Below are 21,703 nucleotides of genomic sequence, written 5' to 3' on the forward strand. Positions count from 1 at the left end.
CAGTTCTTTGGATATGATTGATTTAGTAAAACCATTAATAGAGTGGTGTTGATGAGAGGTAGAGTGAGTATAGGAAATAGTCATTAGAGACGGCTTGAAATGAGTTGTTTTAGGAATAGAGGTTAGCGGGAGTGAGAGTTTTCAGGCTCCTAATTGAAATGGTGGGTTTGAGAACATTTGAATCCTCAAGAGTTGTCTTTGTAAAGGGGATTGCTGCAAAGTTACTGTTGGTATTAGCAGGCAGTAAGAATTAATTAGTTACAAATGAGTTGAATTAGAATGACAATCAGGTATTTAATTAGTAGTTAGAGAGTTCCCTGTGCCATTATGCTTTATAAGAAGTTCTAATCTAGACAATTTCCATTTGTTCTATTCAGTTTTCATAGCCTAAAGTCAAAGAAAACACAGTGAGTCTCACGCAGTTTTAATGTTGCCATCCAAAAAGAATTATTTTAAAATCCATGTTGCTACTGCTTAGGGCGTTGTATGTCCTGGCAACATAAATAAAACATGCCAACAATTAGTATGAAAAATATACTGTCTACCCCCGACCCCCAAGGCAAACCTGATTGCTTGCCAAATTACTGTAAGTTTAACAACATCAAAAAAGGACAAAACAAAAACCCTAGCAGTGTGAACACTAGAACCTGGAGACCTGCCTTCCTGGACCCTTAGCCATCAGGAGTGGTCCTTAGCCTGGAAGTGTGTGGGAAGCACCGTGCGGGCAGAGCAGCAATGCTGGGTGCTTTGTGAAGACGAGTGCAGCAGTTAGGAGTTAAGTACTGCGTCTTAGGGTTGGAGTGGGTCTCTTGGCCTCATAGATGAAAGGAATACAGTATTTATTCAAGGCCAGCTGTTGGAGAGCGAAACTCCTATGTACAGTAGCTTTTGAGACTCAGGAAGGAAGACAAGCAGAGGGAAAGGAGTGCTAAACACTCAGGGGATGCAGGAGGTGAAGTAGCTACAGGCACTTAGGAGAAGCAGCTGTAAGGAGAGAGGAGACAGAGTCGGAAATTTGAAATTTTTGCGCACTTCTTAATTCTGTATGGTAAGTACTGAAGAGAATCCCTTCCTCCCAAAACAAACGCACACACACACAAACCCACTGGAATTTTGAGAGATGTTATTCTTTGCTTAATAAGATTTAACTGCCCAAGTGAATCTTTTTAACATTTGCTTTTAAACTGATATTCTGTGGGAAGGAATTAATGTCTGTAGTTGGAAGTAAGTCCAGATTTGCACATAAAACTGAGAACAAGTCATTTTCTTTTGGGAAATCATTTAAGGGAAGATCGTCCGAAGTATTCAAAAATTGGGTGAAAATGAACATTAGCTGATCCTTGAAATGCTACTGTAGTGAGCAAGTATATCTTGTGTAGCCCCTTAAAAAGAGAGAGTTGTACGACGGATAGCCCCAGATGTGAGCATGTCTTCTCAGTGGTAACTACTTACCAAGTGCTTAGAGTGAAAAGAGGAAAATATGTTGAAGTGGTGGTGTTTTTCCAAACCTAAGGGGAGCTTTGACTTGGAAGAACATGTCATTCATGTTCCCGCATATAAATACATGTTACAACACTGGAGTAGATTTGATAACGTCAACTTTAAAGGCCAGAGGCTTGTTCCTAATACCAAAACTACAAAACACGGAGTTTTCTGTCAGAAGACATGTGAAAGTTAGTATTCCTTTAGAATATTAGGGGCCAGAACAAGGTGAGCAATGACTTGTTCTTGGACTAGTCGTCAGAATCCCTTATGTTGCGTGTACTCGTGAGTTTCACTGAGCTCGTGCAGGTAACAGGTGGTGGCATGGCTGACTTCCCTCCTAATTCTAGACGTCCTTGATAGAGTGAGATGGGCTGAGTAATGTGTGATTATCCCCGTTAAAAATTACTTAAAAATGATTTTTGTTTGGAAATAATTCAGATTTACAGAAAAGTTGCAGGATTAAAAGCATTGCAAAGAACAGCCATATCCTGTTTACAGAGATCAAATTATTGTTGTTTTTACCTCATTTGCTCTATCATTTGTTACCCTGTTTGTCATTTTACCTAAGATGTGTGTAGCATGGCCCTTTATTCCCAGATACTTAAGTGTGTATTTTCTAAGATTAAGGATATTTTTCTACCTGACCAGTTTAGTGACCAACTTTATTACATTAAAAATGATAGTACCTCACAGATTTTATCTATTCCTGTGTTCAGTTGACCCAGTAATGTCATCTAGAGCGTTTTTTCCTTCCGGTACAAGACCCACTTTAGGGTGAGGTATACACCATCCAGTTGTCATGTCCCTTTAGCCCCCTCCAGTCTAAAACATTTGTATAGCCTTTCTTCGTCTTTTATGCCATTGACATTTTTGAAAAATACCTCCCCCCTTTTTCAAAGACTGTCTGGTGTTTCCTCATGGTTAAATGCAGGTTGTGCGTTCTCAGCAGACATGCTGATAGCGGATGTTGCCCTCGGTGCCATTTCTCCATCTGACCTCACGGTCACGTCCGTTGTGATCACTCAGTCAAGGTGTAGGCCTGGTTTCCCCAGTGTTGCCCCCTGCATCTAACGAGCGGCTTGCGGGGTATGCTTAAGACCATGGGAATATCCTGCCTCTTTGTCAGGACTTCCCGCTAGAGCTAGCATCTGCTTACCTTCCATTTCAAGTACCTGACCAGCCAGAAACAGATGTCATTCTTTTTCCTTACTAATGTAAACTGGAATATAAGAGTGATATACCAGAAATTCCACTTATTAGAGAAATATAACAGGCATCATAATGCCACTAACTAGAAAAATGAGTATTGATAAGTTCACATCTGAATTAAAAGTTCTTAGAAAAACAACTGACTTGTGTATTTATTGGCCATATCTTTCCAGTCGTCAAATGTGTGAAGTTTGGGAGTTAAACAATTAAGTCATAACGTAGGTTGTTTTAAAAAAAGGAGAAAAATACCGTTCTGCTTAGCATGCAAATATAGTTTCTTTTGGCCAAGAGGGAAAATTTAGTACTATGGTTCCCCGAAAATAAGACCTAGCTGGACAATCAGCTCTAATGCGTCTTTTGGAGCAAAAATTAATATAAGACCCAGTCTTATTTTACTGTAATATAAGACTGGGTCTTAAAATATCATATATCGTATCATACCAGGTCTTACATTAATTTTTGCTCCAAAAGACACATTAGCGCTGATTGTCCGGCTGGGTCTTATTTTCGGGGAAACCACGGTATAAGGCTTTTGTTGTGCTCCTTGTTTCATTGTCTTTACACAGTAGCTTGATAACCAAGCTTTAAAAAAACAATTCTTAGGGAAAATCTGTGACACATTTGCCAAAGCAGATATTTTTCCATTTGTCTTTCCAGGTTGATTGGATTGACTGGGCTGCTGTAAATGGCCAGCTCAAAGTGAGCTCCTTTTCCCAGGCTGTTAAGAGGTTGTTTTCTACGTTTGTTCATTTAGAAGAGCAGTTGTACAACTCGAATCTCGTCCATTTAGACTCTCCCTACTTTAAAGCACTGAAATGTATGAGTATTTCAGTGTTCTCACCAGTGTCAGATAACGCGGTTTATAAGCAGCCAGTGCACCTACATCAGTGCTGTCAAGCTGTTTACAAAGAATAGAACCCCTCGCCCCACCCGTTATTGTTTTAGGGCTGTAACTAACAGATTGATTATCTGCCTTTCTGGGGTTAGCTTTCTGTCTCGCTCCTCTCTTTCCTTTAAATGCCTTCTCCTTTTCCATTTGCCTTGTTTGTAAGATCTGCAGTACTAAATTTAGGTAAGCTCTACACAGTGGAGTTGAAACTAACAGAACTTTTGGGGGTAAGGTCTACTTTTAGCCTTTTGGTATACTAATGAGTTTTGGAAAAAAGAGAGCCACATTTTTCTACTGTTGTAGGCATTCATCTCGTTTAACTTTCTTTTAAACTAGAGGCCTGTGTTAGAGCTGGGAGTGACTTAGGAGATATTCTCCCAGTTCCCTCTTCCTCTAGATGAGGTACCTTAATGCCAAAGGCAGAGTAATTTGCATGTGGCCAGTAAGTGGCATAAGTGATCGTAAGTTCCCGGCTTCAAGGTAGTCTTTTTCTTACTGTCTTATTTTGCTTCAAATCAGTTTTTCCCAACCAAAGAAGTTCCAGGCCTGCTGCCTTGTGACTTTGGTTTATAGAGTGAACATTGATAACTACTGTTCCATCCAGCACCACAAATTTGTGTTACTAAGTGAAGGGCAGTTTGTTTTATATGCTATTTAAGGAGACAGGCATGAAAGCATATTTTTATTTCTATCTACAAATCTTAAAAATAATGTGACTTTGGGCAAGTGACTTCACCTATCTATGCCTCAGTTTTCTCATCTGAAAAATGAGGATAATGCCACTTATTTCACCTGATTGTTATAAGGATTAAATAAATATATTAATACTAAGTGCTTAAAACAGTGGGTGGTATTATTTAAGTGTTTGTTAAATTTGTTATAATAAATAGAATGAGGGGCGGCCAGATGGCTCAGTTGGTTAGAGTGCGAGCTCTGAAAGATAGGGTTACCGGTTCGATTCCCACATGGGCCAGTGAGCTGCGCCCTCCACAACTAGATTAAAGATGAGCTGCCAGAGGGACGGCCCAGTGGCTCAGTCGGTTAGAGCGTGAGCTCTTAACAGCAAGGTTGCCAGTTCAAGATTGAAAACAGTGACTGGACTTGGAGCTGATGGGCCCAGGAGAAACACACTGTTCTCCAATAATCCCCAATAAAAAAATGTTAAAAAGTAATAATGAGATACCACTCTTTAAATAAATAGAATGATACAATTAAGTAGTATTTTTCAGCATCTGTTTCTTAAGTTGCAAATTTCAGTGTAGTGGCATTTCAACAGTATAGAAATAAATTCTCAGTAATCTAGAGCACAACTGCCATCTGAGTGGTTTGTTCATTCAACAGAAGCTTTTAAAAGTGACTATTAAGAGTTGACACTTCCTAGAAAGTGTCTATTAATAAAAGAAGTAGAAAATGCTTCTAAGACTATAAAGTAGTTATACCACAAAATCCATGCATCTAATTTAACAGATATTTATTGAACGTTTTGTTGTACCCAAGACATTTTAGGATTAAAAAAACAAGGACTTGATTACCTAATTTTCAGCCATTGCAGATTAGCGGTAGCAGTTGAATTAGGGGAAGTGAGAAGTAATGATGAAGAAAGTGATAAGTGGACATCTAAAACAAGTTCAGGGGCACCCCAGTGTACTGCAGACCCCGCATCATTTTATTGTGGGGTGGTGCTGTTATTGGTGTGCATAATCATAACATTTCACTGCCAGAAGGGCCCTCGAGGGTTACCTAATTTAGTTTTCTTGTTTTACAATTGATAAAATAGCTCTGAAACACCAAGAACACAAAAAATCATATTCCACGGCTTATGTCTGAGCAGTTAGGCAAGTATGTATTGCATTTACAAAGCTTTCTATGCAAGCTGGTTTAAACGTTTTGGTACCTAAAAAGTTTAGCTACACACCTGAAACTAATAATAAAAAATAATGATAAATATGACACAATGAAAAAAAAGTTTAGCTACCATTTCTGGCTCATTATGTGAGGTACCTATTTCCTACTGATAACAAATAAATGAGGCATTATTTCATGTAGACCTCTCCACAGAGATTAAAGCCTGTACATATAGTTGCAATGGAAATCTAAGAAAAATATAATCAATCACTATTGAGGTATGTAACCTTGGGAATTTACTTCCTAGTTTATAAAGTGATATTTGCCTCTCCTTATATCATGCTAGTTTTCTTTTTTTTAAAATTGTGGTTAAGTACACAAAACAAAATTTTCCTCCCATCTTAACTATTTTTAAGTGTACGGGTCAGTAGTATTAGGTACGTTCACATTACTTTCTAACCATCTATAAAACGTTATCTTCCCAAACTGGAATTCTAGACCCATTAAGCAGTAACTAACTCCCTGCCTTCCCCCTAGCCTTTGGCAACCATCGTTCTAACTTCTGTTTTTATGAATTAACTCTAATTTCCTTATACGTAGAATCACAGAATTTGTATTCCTGTGTCTGGCTTATTTCACTTAGTATCTGTCCTCAAGGGTCATCTTACGTTGTTGCATGAATGGGTTTCTACATTGTAGGAATAGACCACATTGTGCTTGTCTGTTGAGCTACCCGTGGACACTCGAGCTGCCTGCTGTGACCGTGGGTGTACAAATATCTCTTCACCGCTGCTTTCAATTCTTTTGGGTAGATGCCCTGAAGCGGAGTTGCTGCATCATTTGGTGATGCTACCTTTAACTTTCTGGCAACTGCCGTACTGGTCTCCACAGCAGCGGCCCCATTTCACGTTCTCCCCAGTGGTGTGCCAGGGGCCACTTTCTCCACGTCCTCGTTAATGCTTATTGTTTAGGTTTTAGGTTGGTTTTTGTTTTGTGTTTTCGGGGAGGGTGGGTGTTTATTTTTTGATAGCAGCCATCCTAATGCGCATGCGGTCTCTGGATTTGATTTGCATTTCCCTGGTGATCAGTGATACTGAGCATCTTTTCCCGTGCTTATTAGCCATTTCTGTGTTTCCTTTAGAAAATATCTGTTCAAGTCCTTTGCCTATTTTTTTTTCATTTTTTTTTAACACTTTAGAGAAGGTTTAGGTTCACAGCATAATTGAGGAGCAGGTAGAGCGATTTCCCATATGCCCTCAGCCCTACAGATGCACAGCCTCCCGCATTGTCAGCAGTGCACCAGGTGGGACATTGGTTCCAACTGCTGCACTTACGTGGATGTGGCGTATCACCTGGAGTCCATAGTTGACATCAGGGTCACTCTTGGTGTTGTACAGTCTATGGGTTTGGACAGATTATAATGACATGGATCCCTCATTATGGTACCGTGTAGAGTATGATACTGCCTAAAAGTCCTCTGCTCTGCCTGTTCAGCCCTCCCCACCCCTTCAATTCCCAGTAGCCACTGACCTTTTTACTGTTTCTACAGTTTTGCCTTTTTCAGAATGTCATATTGTTGGAATTACACAATTTGTAGTCTTCCCAGATTGGATCTTTCATTTAGATAATGCGTTTAAGTTTCCTTTGTGTCTTTTTGTGGCTTGGCACTCGTTTCTTTTTAGTGCTGAATAATATTCCATTGTCTGGATGGACACAGTCTGTGTATCCATCATCTACTGAAAGGCATCTTGGCTGCTTCCAAGTCTGGGCAACTGTGAATGAAGCCGCTGTAAACATCTGTGTGCAGGGTTTTGTGTGGACATAAGTTTTCACCTCCTTTGGGTAAATACCAAGGAGCACGATTGCTAGATCCCATGGTAAGAATGTTTGGTTTTGTAAGAAATTACCAAACTGACTTCCAAAGTGGTGCCGCCATTTGCATTCCCACCAGTACAGTGAGTGAGAGTTGGAGTTGCTCCACGTCCTCATCAGCATGTGGTGGTGTCAGTGTTCCAGATTTCGGCCCATCTAATAGGTGTATGATGGTATCGCATTGTTTTAATTTGCAGTACCCTGATGACATATGATGTGGAACGTCTTTTTATGTGCTTATTTGCCATCTGTATATCCTTTGGTGAGGTCAGGGTTAAGGTCTTTGGCTCAGTTTTTAATTGGGTTGTTTGTTTTCATATTGTTGAATTTTAAGAGTTCTTTGTGTATCTTGGGTAATAGTCTTTTATCAGATGTCTTTTTCTTTTTTTTTTTTTTAACTATAACGAATGGATTTTGATTCTTTTTTTTAAAAAAATTATTTTGTTATATTGGGGAACAGTGTCTTTTTCCAGGGCCCATCAACTCCAAGTCATTGTCCTTCAATCTAGTTGTGGAGGACACATCTCAGCTCCAAGTCCAGTCGCCGATTTCAATCTTAGTTGCAGGGGGCGCAGCCCACCATCCCATGTGGGAATCAAACCGGCAACTCTGTTGTTCAGAGCTCGTGCTCTAACAAACTGAGCCATCCAGCCGCCCCAATTGGATGTGTCTTTTGCAGATATTTTCTCCTACTATGTGGCTTATCTTCTAATTCTCTTGACATTGTCTTTTGCAGAGCAGAAGTTTTTAATTTTAATGAAGTCCCACTTATTAATTATTTCTTTCAAAGAGCATGCCTTTGCCTATTTTTTAATCAGGTTAATTTTTTGTTGTATCATGACTAGTATTTATATATGTAGTTTTGATATGAGATTTTCACATAGAAATCATGTGAAAGTTATGAGAATTATAATGTCTAATATAAATGAAAGTACTGATTATGGTTGTGTTAACTTTTTTTTTAATCAGCCCAAACTCCACTGAACAGATGGGAAAACAGAGGTAGAACTTTTGGAGTTATGTAGAGGAAATTAATTTGTAAAATTAGAATTCATTATGCTCAGGACTTGTAGAGAGTTTTGGAATGCATGTGTGGCTAGCATAAGGTCACAGCAAACAATCAACCAGTGTGAGGGCCTTGAAAATAGTCCTATTTATGTAATCAGTCCCTTGTTGAGATATATCACAACCCTGGGCTGTTAACCTGAAAAAGTAAGAGGTCAACTGAGAAATTAATGTTTGGTAAATAAAATATATAAATATGTCAATATATAAAATCAGTATTAACTGCAACTCATTATATATACTTCGTAATTGCAGTCAAAATAAGGAATATGACAAGAACTATGGAAGACCTGTTATGAAAATTGTTACTGAAGGACATAAAAGATGTGAGTGTTTGAGTGGACAAACCATGTGTCTGGATGGAGAGACTTGATAGTGGTTGGATATCATTTCTAAAGTTCATTTGGAATGTGAGAGATGAACCAAGACAATTTCAAAAACATTCCAAATTCTTGATCTGCTATATAGAATAATACATAGATTACGCTGTACTAATTCATGCAGTCCTAATTTAGGAATAAACAGACTAATGGAAAAGAATTGAGTGTTCAGATATAAAACTATCTACATGGAATTTGGCATGTCACTTCAAATGAGTTGGGAAATCTGGATTTTTAAATGAGGAGTGAGATAATTATTGGTTATCCATTTGAAAAAATGAAACTTTTTTACTCTTATCAAGTTTGAGGTGGATGAGCATTTTAAATTTGAAAAAGTCAAATACTATTAGAAAATATTTCATTTTAGTCTTACGACAGTGAGGTCATGAACCAAAAGAACAGAAGTGATTTTGTAAAAGGAAGATCTATGTGACAAAATATTTTATAAGCTTTGTTAAAAGACAAACTCAGAAGAGCTATTAAGCAGTGGATTTTAAGATATTGTCAAAATAATTTAAATGCTAAAAATGGAAAACTTTGTGAAGTTATACTTCTGATTTTCTTCTATTTTGTGAAAATGTGTGTGTGAGGGAATTAATAAATTTTCTTTTTTTTCCCCCTCCCCTTCTCCCGCCTTCTCCCGCCTTCCCCCCGCCCCCCCCACTCCAGTTCAAGCCGTTGTTTCTCAGTCTAGTTGTGTAGGACACAGCTCCCTGGCCCGTGCTGGTATTGTGAGCCTTGCGCTCCCCCAGCTGAGGCAGTCGGTCGCCGGTCGGCAGCTCACGGGCTCACGCTTCACGTTGGCCACTGGCCACTCATGGCAGCACCCGGTAGCCCACAGCATCTCACACCAACCTCCAGTTGCTCATGCAGCCCAGGTCCAGGGAGAGCCATTGTTTACAATCTTAGCTGTAGAGGGCGCAGCTCACTGGCCCACATGGTAATTGAACTGGCGACCTTGGCATTAGGAGCACGGCGCTCCAACCACCTGAGCCACCGGGCCGCCCCAATAAATTTTCATATGTAGTTTTAATGTACAATATTTCTTTTTTCAAACTTAAGGAAATATGTAATAAATTACCTTAATTCAAAAATATCTTTCTTTAATGGGAGAATATGTCCCTGTATGTACAAAATAATGTACGTCTTCAAGAACTAAGGCTATAAGGAATGTTTTCTTAAGGCATATTGGTACCACCACTAAAAAGGGAGTTATTTGCTAAGATGGGTACAGAAGCAGTGTTGATGCTAAATGCCAGTGCAGTGTTGTATGTCTCAATGATACTGATCATTCTAACTTCAAATGTTTCCTTCTGTTCAGTCAGGTCAGTTCAGTGAGGATATGATACCCACGGTGGGCTTCAACATGAGGAAAGTAACTAAAGGTAACGTCACAATAAAGGTACGTCATCTTCTTGCCTAGTGCGTTTAAATTGTTAGTCTGTACAGCTAGGAATTTTTCTGCTTGCTTGTTTGTTTTTTGCATGAGTATTTGTAATTCTTAACTAATGAATAGGCCTGTTCCAAAAGAGTGTAAATCAGCTTTGTTTTTTTCTTTGTCTAATTGTACGAGTTGAATGGTAAGTGCCCATAGAAAGTCTAGCCTATGGGTTGGCAGAGGTGATATTTGGGATTTGATTTTTCCTAGGAATAAAAGATGTTCCCCATCTTTCAGAGTATTTGGAATGTGGTATTATTTTATGAACAATATTTTATATTGAGAAATAATAACTTATTATTTATAATATTGGTAATTTAGTATTATATTTGTGGCAGCAGATACGGTAACTCAGTTTTCCCTTTCTGTACTACTAAGCCCTAAAATTAAAACTATAAAATGGGGAAAAGTTAACTTGTTTAACATAATTTTGTCTTTGGGAAGAGTTTGAACGATGGACTGTTGGACCATTTACTAGGGGCCGTATTTTAGGGGTTCGTGTTATTGTTTTTGGTTCAGTAGTTCATGAGAGTTACTTCTCCACTGAACAGAGGGATAGTTACTTCTCTATATAGCCTGGGCTCTTATGGCCATTCACCCAGTTGCTGTGGCTCACAGAAACTGTTTACTAAATTCTTTCTGTAGCTCATCTAATGAAGCACCTGACTCTTCAGGTATTAATATACATCTTTTTATGCATGTTACCTGTGTCTATAGCTAAATCGGAGACCTCTTGAAGATAAATACCATGACTGTAGACTTTTATGTAGCCTGTCGTCCAGAATAGTACCCTACGCAGTAGACACACTAATGAAATTATTGTGGGTAGTGGCTTTCAATGGATAAAATTATTTTATACAAGAAAAACACCTAGGTAAGAGTGGTGGTTGTGGTATTTACAGAATAATTAAACATGATGAGGCATTAATGTATACCCAGTCAGACAATTAAACTTTAATAGATTCTAAACAAACTTGTTTCCTGTCTTGGCATTCAGATCTGGAAGATGCATGATTCTGGAGATTCTGAAAGTGTTATCTTAAAAGATATATACAGTAGTCCCCCCCTTCTCTATGGTTTTAGTTACCTGCGGTCAACCACGGTCCGAAAATATTAAATGGAAAATACCAGAGATAAACAATTCATAAACTTCAAATTGTGCACTGTCTGAGTAGTGTGATGAAGTCTTATGCCAGCCCGACTCTGTCCCACGTGACTCATCCCTTTGTCTGGCGTACCCACCCTGTATACGCTCCCTACCTTTATTCGCTTAGTAGCCGTCTCAGTTATCAGGTCAACTGTCACAACATCGCAGGGCTTGTGTTCAAGTCACCCTTATTTTCTTGTAGTTGTTCTATTGTGCTATCAGTTATTATTAATCTCTTACTGGGCCTAATTTATAAATTACACTTTATCATAGGTGTGTATGAATAGGAAAAAACATAGTATATGCAGGGCTCAGTACTATCCTTGGTTTCAGGCACCCACTGCGGGTCTTGGAATATATTCCCTACAGATATGAGGGGACTGCTGTATTTTCAATATTGGAAATTTATTGGTAAACAGGCAAAGAAAGTATTGTACAAAAACTAAATCTTTGCTCAAGCAGAATTTATTAGATTTAGTGTAAATATATTATGTATGAACTTTAAGTTTAGAAGGAGCCCTGGAACTTCCAGATTAAGAGCTTGTTTGAGCTCAAGTTTTTGCGGAGCCGTTGGCTCTAACATTGTGAAAATGAGCATGTCTGCCCGATCTTTGTCCTTCGATGAGGGACCGAATGTCTATGCTGAGAGCTGTCTGTCTTGTTTGCAGATCTGGGACATCGGAGGGCAGCCCCGGTTCCGGAGCATGTGGGAGCGGTACTGCAGGGGCGTCAACGCCATCGTGTAAGCGCTGTGAGGCCCGGCTGCAGGGAGGGGTCAGCGGGGTTGCTGCTTCTCAAGTCTCATTTCTGATTTCAGCAGTAACAGTCTTTCTCAGGGGCTGAATGGGGTAATCCATTACGTGAGACTTTACAAAACTTAATCACAGAATGAGAGTTTTATTTGTTTCTTGTTTATGCAGCTCTGAGCTAAGAGATATAAGTGTGTCACCATCCTGTCTTAGCTCCTGAGAGCTGTCTGTGTAAAAGTTTGGGGTGCGGAATTTTTCTTTATCTAGAACTTGATTCTGATTAACAATTTCAGTAGTATAAATCTTAAGAAAATTAAAAATTGGTAATATTAACTGTGATCAAAGAATATGAAGAAGACATATTGAGGTCACTGTATTTTTTTTTTAGTTACATGATAGATGCTGCGGATCGTGAAAAGATAGAAGCTTCCCGAAATGAGCTTCATAATCTTCTAGATAAACCCCAGTTACAAGGGATTCCAGTAAGTGTGGATGATGTGTTATTTTACATTATATGGAACTATGTATGTATTACATCTGTAGTATATCTATGATATTATTGAAATCATATTACACAGTCCTGTTAGTGACGTTTGGCGTCAGTAAAATGCCGCCTGCTTTTAAGTCTGGAGGGCTTGCATTTACTGAGCACCCGCCGTACTGGGCCCAGTGCTGTGTCTCCATCTCCTAACCAACTGTTTATTGAGCTGCAGCGGGAGCAGCGCTCAGTGCTGAGGGCAGTCATGAGCAGGTGCCGAGAGACGCCTCCCTGCCACGGAGCTCGTGGTTTAGTGGCAAGGTGGATGCCCTGTCACCCCAATTATACAGCTCTGATAAGTGCCACCCAAGAGAGGTACCTGGGGCTGTGAGACTTGTAGATAGGAGATTTGATGGAGTGTGAGGGAAGGAAAGATTCCCCAAGAAGTGATGCTGGAGCTGAGATGTGAGGGATGTGATGCTTGGAGGAAGAGAGTTCCAGACAAAGGTCGTTGGTAGGAGTCAGCAGGGCACTGAGAGGTGGCCGGTCTGTCCAGCACACAGTGTGGGGGTGGAGTGTGTCCAGCCGCGTGGCAGCTGGAACACTGGAGCAGGCTGGGCTGGGGAGGAAGCCACGCAGTGTTTGAAATGATCAAGTTTATTATCATATCATCCTGATTTCAGTTTAAGAGTGGATTGAAGTGGCGAGAGGGGCTGGAAGCAGGCCAGCCCGAGGAAGCTGCTGAAGCTGTCCCCGCGACTGCTGTGTCATGGGTTAGTTAGGCTGAGAAGGAAGCAGGCTTGAGCGAGCGATAGTTAGCAATGCAGTCCCTCAGACGTGGTCATGCGTTAGAAGGAAGATGTAGAGCATAATCCCTCATTTCCGGCTTATGGAGTTCGATGGAAGGTGCTGCCATCTGTTGAGCTCAGGAATGTGGAAAAGGACAAGGCTCTAGCCTATGAACAAGTTCATGGGTGTCAGGTACTTGAAGGTGATTCTCTCAGTTAATTCTCACAACATGCCGAGGTTGGTGGTGTTATCCCTTCTTTATAACAGTTTGGATCCATGGCTGTCTGATTGTGAAGACTGTTCTTGTTCTTCTACGTTAAAAACTCGTTCTATAAACCATGAGTAAAAATCAGTCTCGGTGACTACAGGCTTCTCGGTTGCAGGCAGCAGGAAACTGGTGCCCCTTCCCTGTCAGAATGGCTTCCCTGTCCGTGTCTGCCTGCATCACTGGCTCTGCCGTCAGAGTTTGGATTGACCATAGATTATGTGTCCATGCTCTAGCAGAAAGGAAAGCCAGGAAAGAAATCATCTAAAGGAGCAAGTCACTTTATTGGGAAGCAGGTTCATGAGGTGGGAGATTTCCTAAGTTGCCAGGCAACCCCATAACCAATAGCTGATCACAAATGACCATGATATATTATGAGAAACTGAGGCAGGTCCCGCTGGAGAACCTGGAAGAACTGAAATAAGGGTAAGAGTTGGAGAAGGGAAGGCAGGCTGAGCGGACAGACTGAGGTTTGGCTCTTGGCCTGCCGACTCTCTGTGGTCTAACGTCCCCCTGGCTCTCTCTGCGTCTCTGTCCTCGTCTTTGTCCTTTGAGTGAATAAGAGTCTAGGGCCTATGAATCGAATCGGTTAGTGTCCAGAGTCGGAGGTGGGCCAGGGGCTGGCTAAGTGAAAGGAATAGGTATGACGGGCTAGACATGGTGTGTACTTTGTTGGCGTGGGTCAAAGGTCCACTTCTTAGAAAACACTGACTTGGAATGTGGATGTTATCAAACACGTTGTATGTACTCACAGGCTCTGCTTTCTGTGAGGCAGAAAGGATTTATCTGGGAAAGACAGAGTAGTAGTTAGGACGCCCATCTCTGCTTTGGTCTTTCAAAGCACGTGTAGCAATCAGATAACGACATTTATTCCCAGAGTTGATGGCTAGTGTATTCTTCTGCTGCCCAGACTTCTCCATTGTCTGAGCGTATTCATACCTGAAATCCTATAGGAGGGATCCAGAATTTTAAAAGCTTATTTACATGTTCACATGGTTATAACAGCTTACAGGGAGAAAATGGTTAAAAATTGTTCCCCTACCCTAGACTGTTAAGATCATATTCACATTTTGGTAAAGATTTATTAAGAAATAGCAGAATGCATACTGTAGACTTAGAATATTTTAATAGAACTTGGCAGCCAAATAGTGAATTAAGGGCCTCTACATGTGGAACTTAAAACAAATGCTAATTTGAATGACTACATGAGTGAGATAAGCCACCATTTCCACAAATATGCTTTACTATTACGGCATGTGGCCACATTCTCACTGTAATGTCTGCAGATAGGAATATGACACACTCCTGTGACATTGTCTTACGTTAAGTTTCCTCTTACTACCTTTTCTGTTTAAAGGTGCTAGTCCTTGGAAACAAGAGAGACCTTCCTAATGCCTTGGATGAGAAGCAGCTCATTGAGAAAATGTATGTCTTGAGAATGAATGATGACATTTTTTGTTTTGTTTTTAATTGGTGCTAAATTATAGTGTTTTGCCCACTGCTTTGTTTAGCATCATTGCATTATTCAGTGATGATCACAGCCATGATTTTAAGTAGATAAACTTGACCTACCAGAGAAGTGAATCCCTAAATTTTTAGTAGTAAAATAATTTCTTCAGTTTAGTAATTAAAAAACAAGTAAAATTGAGCAGAGTGATAAGTATGACAGCTGTTTTAAGCACAGACTTATTCTCTTAATTCTGTTTCTTATAGGAATCTGTCTGCTATTCAGGATAGAGAAATTTGCTGCTATTCAATTTCTTGCAAAGAAAAGGATAATATAGGTAAGAAGTAACCGGTGTTTTTGAAAAAAATGGGTATCGTTGGAAGGGGTGTCTAATGACTCGTACTGTTTGTTATCCCCATTGCTGTTTGACTGGCTTCCTTTCTAGAGTACTATTGTTTTTGCCGCAGGAAAAAGAGTAGACATTATACCTTTTGACAACAAATAAAACATCCTGAATCTGTTCTGTGCTATTTAAAGAAGTAGATGCAATAAAGACACGAAGTTAAGCATATGAGATATCAATTTATCGTTTTAATTTTTGCAGAGCTAGTATCCAGCTGTGCTTTATAACAAAATGACATTTTGAAATAAGACTTCACACAAATTGGTCCGTAGGCACTAACAGTTTTTCTTTTGTTGAACCGGCACGTTACTGCTGTATGTTAGCACTCTATTGGAGGTGTAAGCCCCAGGTACCCTTTATCTACTTGATGTCTGTATTGATTTCCTAGCACTGCCTTAGCAATGTCCCCCAAACTGAGTGGCTTTAAACAGCAGGAATTTATTCTTTCAAGTTCAGGAGACTAGAGGCCCGAAGTCAAGGTGTCGGCAGAGCTGTGCTCTCTCTGAGGGCTCTAGGAGAGATCCTTCCTGGCCTTTCCCAGTGGTGGAAACTGCTGGCAACCCTCGGCATTCCTGGGCTTGGAGCCGCATCGCTCCGGTTTCTGCTCCAGCCTCACGCGGCGGCCTCCTCTGTGTGTCTCTGTCTGTGTGTCTTCTCTTCTTATAAGCACGCATGTCATTGGATTAGGACCCACCATAATCCAGTTTGACCTCATTTTAACTAAGCATATCTGCAAAACAAAGACCCTATTTCCAAATAAATTCTGCGGTTCCAGGTGAATGTGAATTTTTAGGGGGCACTGTTCAATCCAGCGTCCTTTAAGAATAGTGTGTATGACTGAATTGTAGTCTCTTAGCTAAAATTAGGTGAGGGATTATTTCAGAAACAAAAGTGTATTTGTTTGCAATAAATAGTGTCAGAATAGTGTATTTAAAAAGGTATTTTTAGAGTTTTCCTTTAGCCTTCATTCAGTGTGTGCTGGTTCTCGTCATGCTTAACTTCTTCCCAAGTCAGTTCCCCTCCGGAGCTGAGCTCCTTCCCCACCTCAGCGTGTTCCAATGACCTCAGCGTTCATCGTTTTCTGGCTAAGTCGGGGCTTCTTTTAGAGACCACCCAAAGCAGTGTGAGCTCATTGTGCTGATGGACCCTGATCTTCTCTAGTAAATGGATGGAATGAGTGACTGGTTACATTGGAGCATTCAGTTAATTGAGAACAGACTATTCAAGCATTTAATGTGACTGAGTGTTTATTTTTTTTAAATATGTCCTATGTTGAGCGGAACTCTTGTCAAGTTTTACGTTGTGCCTTCAAGAGGACATTTACTTACACTCCCATGGTTCCCAGTGAGGGGTTTTTATTCCAGGACACTGTTGGCAGGGTCTGGAGACAGTCTCTGGTTGTCATAGTGAGGAGGGTAATTCTGGCAGCCAGTGGTGGAGACCAGGAATCTTCTAAACATCCTACATACCCCACAGCAAGTAATTGTCACGGGGCGAGGTTGAGAAACCCTGTTCTATACTAACCAGGATTTTTATTTAGTACATTGTGCTATGGTGTAAATCCATTACTGCCTTACATTTTCTCTCCTGTTTCCTGAAATGGAAGGTGGGGGGGTTGAAGGGAGAAAATAAATCCTTTAGATAGGACTTCTTGGCTATTCAAGTCAGAACATCCTCTTTAATTTCAGCTTTTATAACAGATTTTAGTGTCAAATTTAACTTACTAAATTTAACTTACTAAATTGCTCCAAAATGTATTTAGTATACATGGCTTATATGTTATACTTCCAGCTTCCTGATGTGGTACCAGGAACACTTTAATTTCATTAGTAATGTGTCCTCAGACCCACACCCCACAGATTTCTTCTGGGAGAAGGATCTTTGCAAAGATGGCTCATATCTGTGGCTGTTTTTGTCACAGAAAATGACTGTCTTATTTTTTTCCTGCCTTTTCATCTAATCTTAAGCATCCATCTGTCTAGTGTCCGCAAGATTTTTTTTTTTTTTTTTTTTTTAGTAAATTTCTGAAATATTTACACCTGATTATTTCAATTTTAGATTTATCTTTCTCCCCATTCAGTTCAAACGAGTGTGGCTTTGCTCTTACTACACACACTGCCATCCTCCTTGTGAAGCGCAAACGACCTGCTTGGGCAGATGGGCTAAATCATTGTTCCCACATCTGCGGCCAGGGCGTGTTGGCTCAGCATCAGCTGTAGGCTGTGCTGTGTGTGTGGCCTCTAGTTTCTCTGATGGCATGTGGGCTGGAGTTTGCACTCGACTTTCAGGCGTGGAGAATAGAGGGCTGCTCCTAAGAGATGCTCATGTGTGCTTTATGTGGCTCACACATTTTAAAGAGCTCAAGGACGGGAATTCAGTGTTTTGACATAGGCGACGTCTCTGTCTGCGTCCTTCTCTTGGCTAATCGTGGTTACTGCTGTCTCAGGTGCCACCTGTAGGTGGCATCTTGCCAGTCTCCATCTCTTCCTCATCCATGTAGCTAACGCTACCTGTGGGGCATCTCCATGATGGATTACCTTCTGCCCCCAAACTCCATGTGCCCACAGCTGAATTCTGAACCTGTATTTTCAGGCTGTCCTTCCTTTTGCCACTGCCAGCCGACAGCTCCGGGACACGCACACTCACTCAGGCCAGAGTGTCTTTCTCGCCCCCTGCACGTCGTCAGTTAGCAGGCCTGTCAGTTCTGCACGGTAATCGTGCTTCCCATTTTACTCCCCTCCAGCCCCACAGCACTTGGCTTGCTGCAGGCCTCGCTCGCTTTCCTAATCCCATGGAGACAGTCTCTCTGTCGGCAGCCCTCCAGGCTGTCCGCCTCTCGCCGTGACTGATCTTACTAAAATAAACGAGTATAATTTCCCTGCTTAGAATTCTCCACTAACTTCCTATTGACTTGAGAATAAAATCCAAATCTCTTTAACACCTCAGAATGGCATACAAGATTATCTAGGTCCCTCTAGCCCTGTGGTTCTCAACTGAGGACAGTTCGGCTCCCCAGGGGCATTCGGTAATGTCTGGAGACATTGTTCATTGTCACAAGTGAGCGGGGAATGGGGATATGGCATCTAGTGGTAAAGGTCATGGATGTGGAAAACTATTCTACTGTGCACTGGTAAGGGCCTCCCCACTTCCCAGCAAAGAATTAACCAGCCCCAGATGTCAAAAGAGTGAGGTTGAGAACCCCTGCTCTGGCCTAAGCATGAGTGGCCCCCTTTCCCCGTCCCGCTGCTTTGGCCGCTTATCACTTCTGATCCACCCAGCGCTCCATACTGTTTCTTTTGCCTAGAATTCTGTGGGGTGGCCCCCCAACCCCAAATTATTACTTGTATGTTTTCTGACTATGATGCTGAAAGCTTCTCAAGGGCAGAGAGCGGTTCTCCTGTTTCTTTGTATTTGATACCCGATCTTATAGGCAGTCGGTAAATTTTTGAACGAATCAAAGATGACATAAGCTGTTCTTTCCAGTTTCACTTGGAAATCAGAGACTCTTCAGTCTCTCGTAATTCCTCAGATTGTCCTCTTGAAGCTCAGGTAATGGGGAACGGCAGTATAGACACAGAAAAGCAGAAGCAGGCAGGCCCCAGCTGTGCTTTGATTTCGCTGCATTTTAAAGATTACATCTCTGATGTTTAGTTCCCTAATGCCTTTTTTTCCCTCCATCTGTAGATATCACACTTCAGTGGCTTATTCAACATTCAAAATCTAGAAGAAGCTGAAAAGCATCTCCTGACGTCTTCCAGTCCTTCCTGGCTGTAATCCTAGAATTATTGCCCGTTCCTCTGAAGTACTTCCCAGAATACGGTCCTTCCTAAACCCAAGAAATTGCCTTTTTCAGAGTTTATTTCTCATGCGCACTGCTGAAGATGTGTATCCCTAATCCTTCATAAAGAATCAACTAGAGTTGTCACGATAAAGTCAGCACACACAGAAAGGCTTCTGACACACACTTGTCTTAAACAGTGTGTAGAGCTTTTTTAAAAAAACACACTTTCGACCATCTTAAATCAAGAAGATTGCGTATTTCTGTTCTGGTCATTGTGGGCCAGATTTTTATATTGGTTTTCAGCAAATGTCTGTCTATGGTATTTCATTCTAGAGTCCAGTAGCTTAATACTGATACTGGCTTGATACAGCATGAAGTTTCTAGTGCCACACACAGTATTTAGAAAACTTTTAGCCTGACTCACGTGGGCTATAAACATAATGTTTACATAGCCCACAAATGCATGTGAAATGTATAATTACACCTTAGGAATTTTAAAAATGGTCTGCAAAGAAAGAATAGAGACACCGGATCAGTGTTGTTATGGGTTCTTTACACTGGTGAGATGTTACGTGATGAATTTTAAATACATTCTGCTTTCTGAGCATTCTTTATCACCAGACAGCAGTTGGGGTGTGGGAGGAACTGAGGCGTGCTCTTTTGTATCTGTCCAGGTCATTACTTCTATATTTTTTCTTCCTTTTTTGCTTGTTCAACACACTTTTTTAAGGGGTTGGGAACTGAAGATTTTTTCAAAAGCTTTCATGAATTGAGAGCATTCCAGCCAATATAATAAAACGTGTAAAGAATGTCAGACTTTGTTCAAACACCTGTTTGTTCTTTCTATCTCCAGTCATTAAGTCAGTGCTGCCGCACGACTCTCTAACTCCTGACTTTTTATATCCAGTCCTAATGTTGACTTTCAGCACAACACGTACCTACAAACAGAAAAGTTCTTACTTCCTCTCTTCCTGATGGAAGGTTTGGCACTCGTGCCTGGTGCCATGAGACATCTTGATTATTGTGACAACTCTAGACCTGCCTGCTTTATCTGATGTAGTCACACGGAGGGTCTGCAGGTTGATTACCAATTACGCAGAGCTGAGAACCGGAGGCTGTTCACTGTCGGCCTCTGTGACGTGGAGATGTATAAACTGAAAATGAACGCGTTTTGTAGTTTAGTGATCTCCATATCCATAAAGGGACATATTACTACTGGTTCGCTGTAAATTGTTGTTCACATAGACCACTGTCGTAGATAAAACTCTGTCTGTGGTACGCCTGCCTGTGTGTTGCCTCACACTGTGTGTGATTTTGTTTCTCTCGTTACACAGCACTCATGTGGACCGTGCATTTCCAAATGTGGTGAGCACTCAGAGTGCAGTCAACAGTAAGTTCTTCTCACGGATACCAGTTTTAATTTACAGACTGCCATGGCCTTAACAATATTCTGTACAAAATCCTGCACTGTGCTGCCCAGACACTACTTACTTTTCTCCAGTCACATTTTTATGGGTAGAATCTCGGCTTTTAAAATTCTGTTCTTACCCTTTGAAGCATGTTGCATACTTCCTTGATGGGATGGCTGGGTCTGTAAGTGAAGGGACATTTAAACTTGCTACTGTAGTTCAGTGCCAATCAATGGTCGCTGGGAACTGTTACAAAGAACGTGGCAATTTGTGCCTAAAACAGAGGACTCGGAACTAGAATGTGTGGCTGTGGGAACCACATAGGCCATCCATGACCTGTAGCTTTACCTGAATGTGTCTGTGTGTCTGGGTGTTGCTTTTGGCATTTGAAGACATCCAGACAGCACCACCATTTTCCTGTGCATTAACCTCTGCATGTGAACACTTACCAGTTACTGAACTTTGTAAATACATGGATTTTATTTCGGTGGATGCATTATTTGTCTGTTTACTGCTCTTCTCAGCTTTATTCAATAAACTTGCATTTTGAGGGTTGTATTGACAATTTTAACTTAAAATGTGCATCGTGATGGAAGGTGCTGACTCTTTTGGAAGAGGGTGGAAAGAAAGTCACCATGAGCAGGGTCGCTTGATCACAGAGAAAGAAATCAGCTCTCAAAGAATTGGGTCTGTGGGCTAGTTAAAATCGCAATAAACTTTTAAAATGTCCACACGACTGATACTGCGACTTTTTTGAGGGTGGGTGGGGGAGATGCCACTGCAAACGGTCATGAGACACCAACTTCAGGGCTTTTCAAAGTGGCAGCACCAGTCAGTGTGTTCTAATCCAGTTCTATGTATCATAAAACTCTATTAATACACTGAAATTGCAAGACATGCTTACTTCGTTCACTTCCAAACTGGAAAGATTTAAAATATTAAACGTGATGGTTTTCCCGCAAAGGCACATTTTTAAAGTAATGTGTTTGGCCTATTTTGCCAGTATGTTATCTTTTGCACGATAAAAGTGAACATTTATCAAAGCTATTGGA

At 40.8% G+C, this 21,703-nt stretch overlaps 1 protein-coding gene across 1 annotated transcript in view; it reads left to right on the forward strand.

Moving 5' to 3' along the window:
• Window positions 1–21,380, forward strand: part of ARL8B (ARF like GTPase 8B) — a 40,897-nt gene extending 19,517 nt beyond the window's left edge. The window contains exons 2-7 of the mRNA XM_074312233.1: window positions 10,067–10,147; window positions 11,999–12,072; window positions 12,468–12,561; window positions 14,969–15,036; window positions 15,325–15,395; window positions 19,146–21,380. Coding sequence (XP_074168334.1) covers window positions 10,067–10,147; window positions 11,999–12,072; window positions 12,468–12,561; window positions 14,969–15,036; window positions 15,325–15,395; window positions 19,146–19,195 — 438 coding nt within the window. The 3' untranslated portion in view covers window positions 19,196–21,380. The remainder of the gene's footprint in view (window positions 1–10,066; window positions 10,148–11,998; window positions 12,073–12,467; window positions 12,562–14,968; window positions 15,037–15,324; window positions 15,396–19,145) is intronic.
• The last annotated feature ends 323 nt before the right edge of the window (window positions 21,381–21,703 follow it).

Source organism: Rhinolophus sinicus, linkage group LG10 (genome assembly GCF_036562045.2).
Source record: "Rhinolophus sinicus isolate RSC01 linkage group LG10, ASM3656204v1, whole genome shotgun sequence".
Taxonomy (NCBI): domain Eukaryota; kingdom Metazoa; phylum Chordata; class Mammalia; order Chiroptera; family Rhinolophidae; genus Rhinolophus; species Rhinolophus sinicus.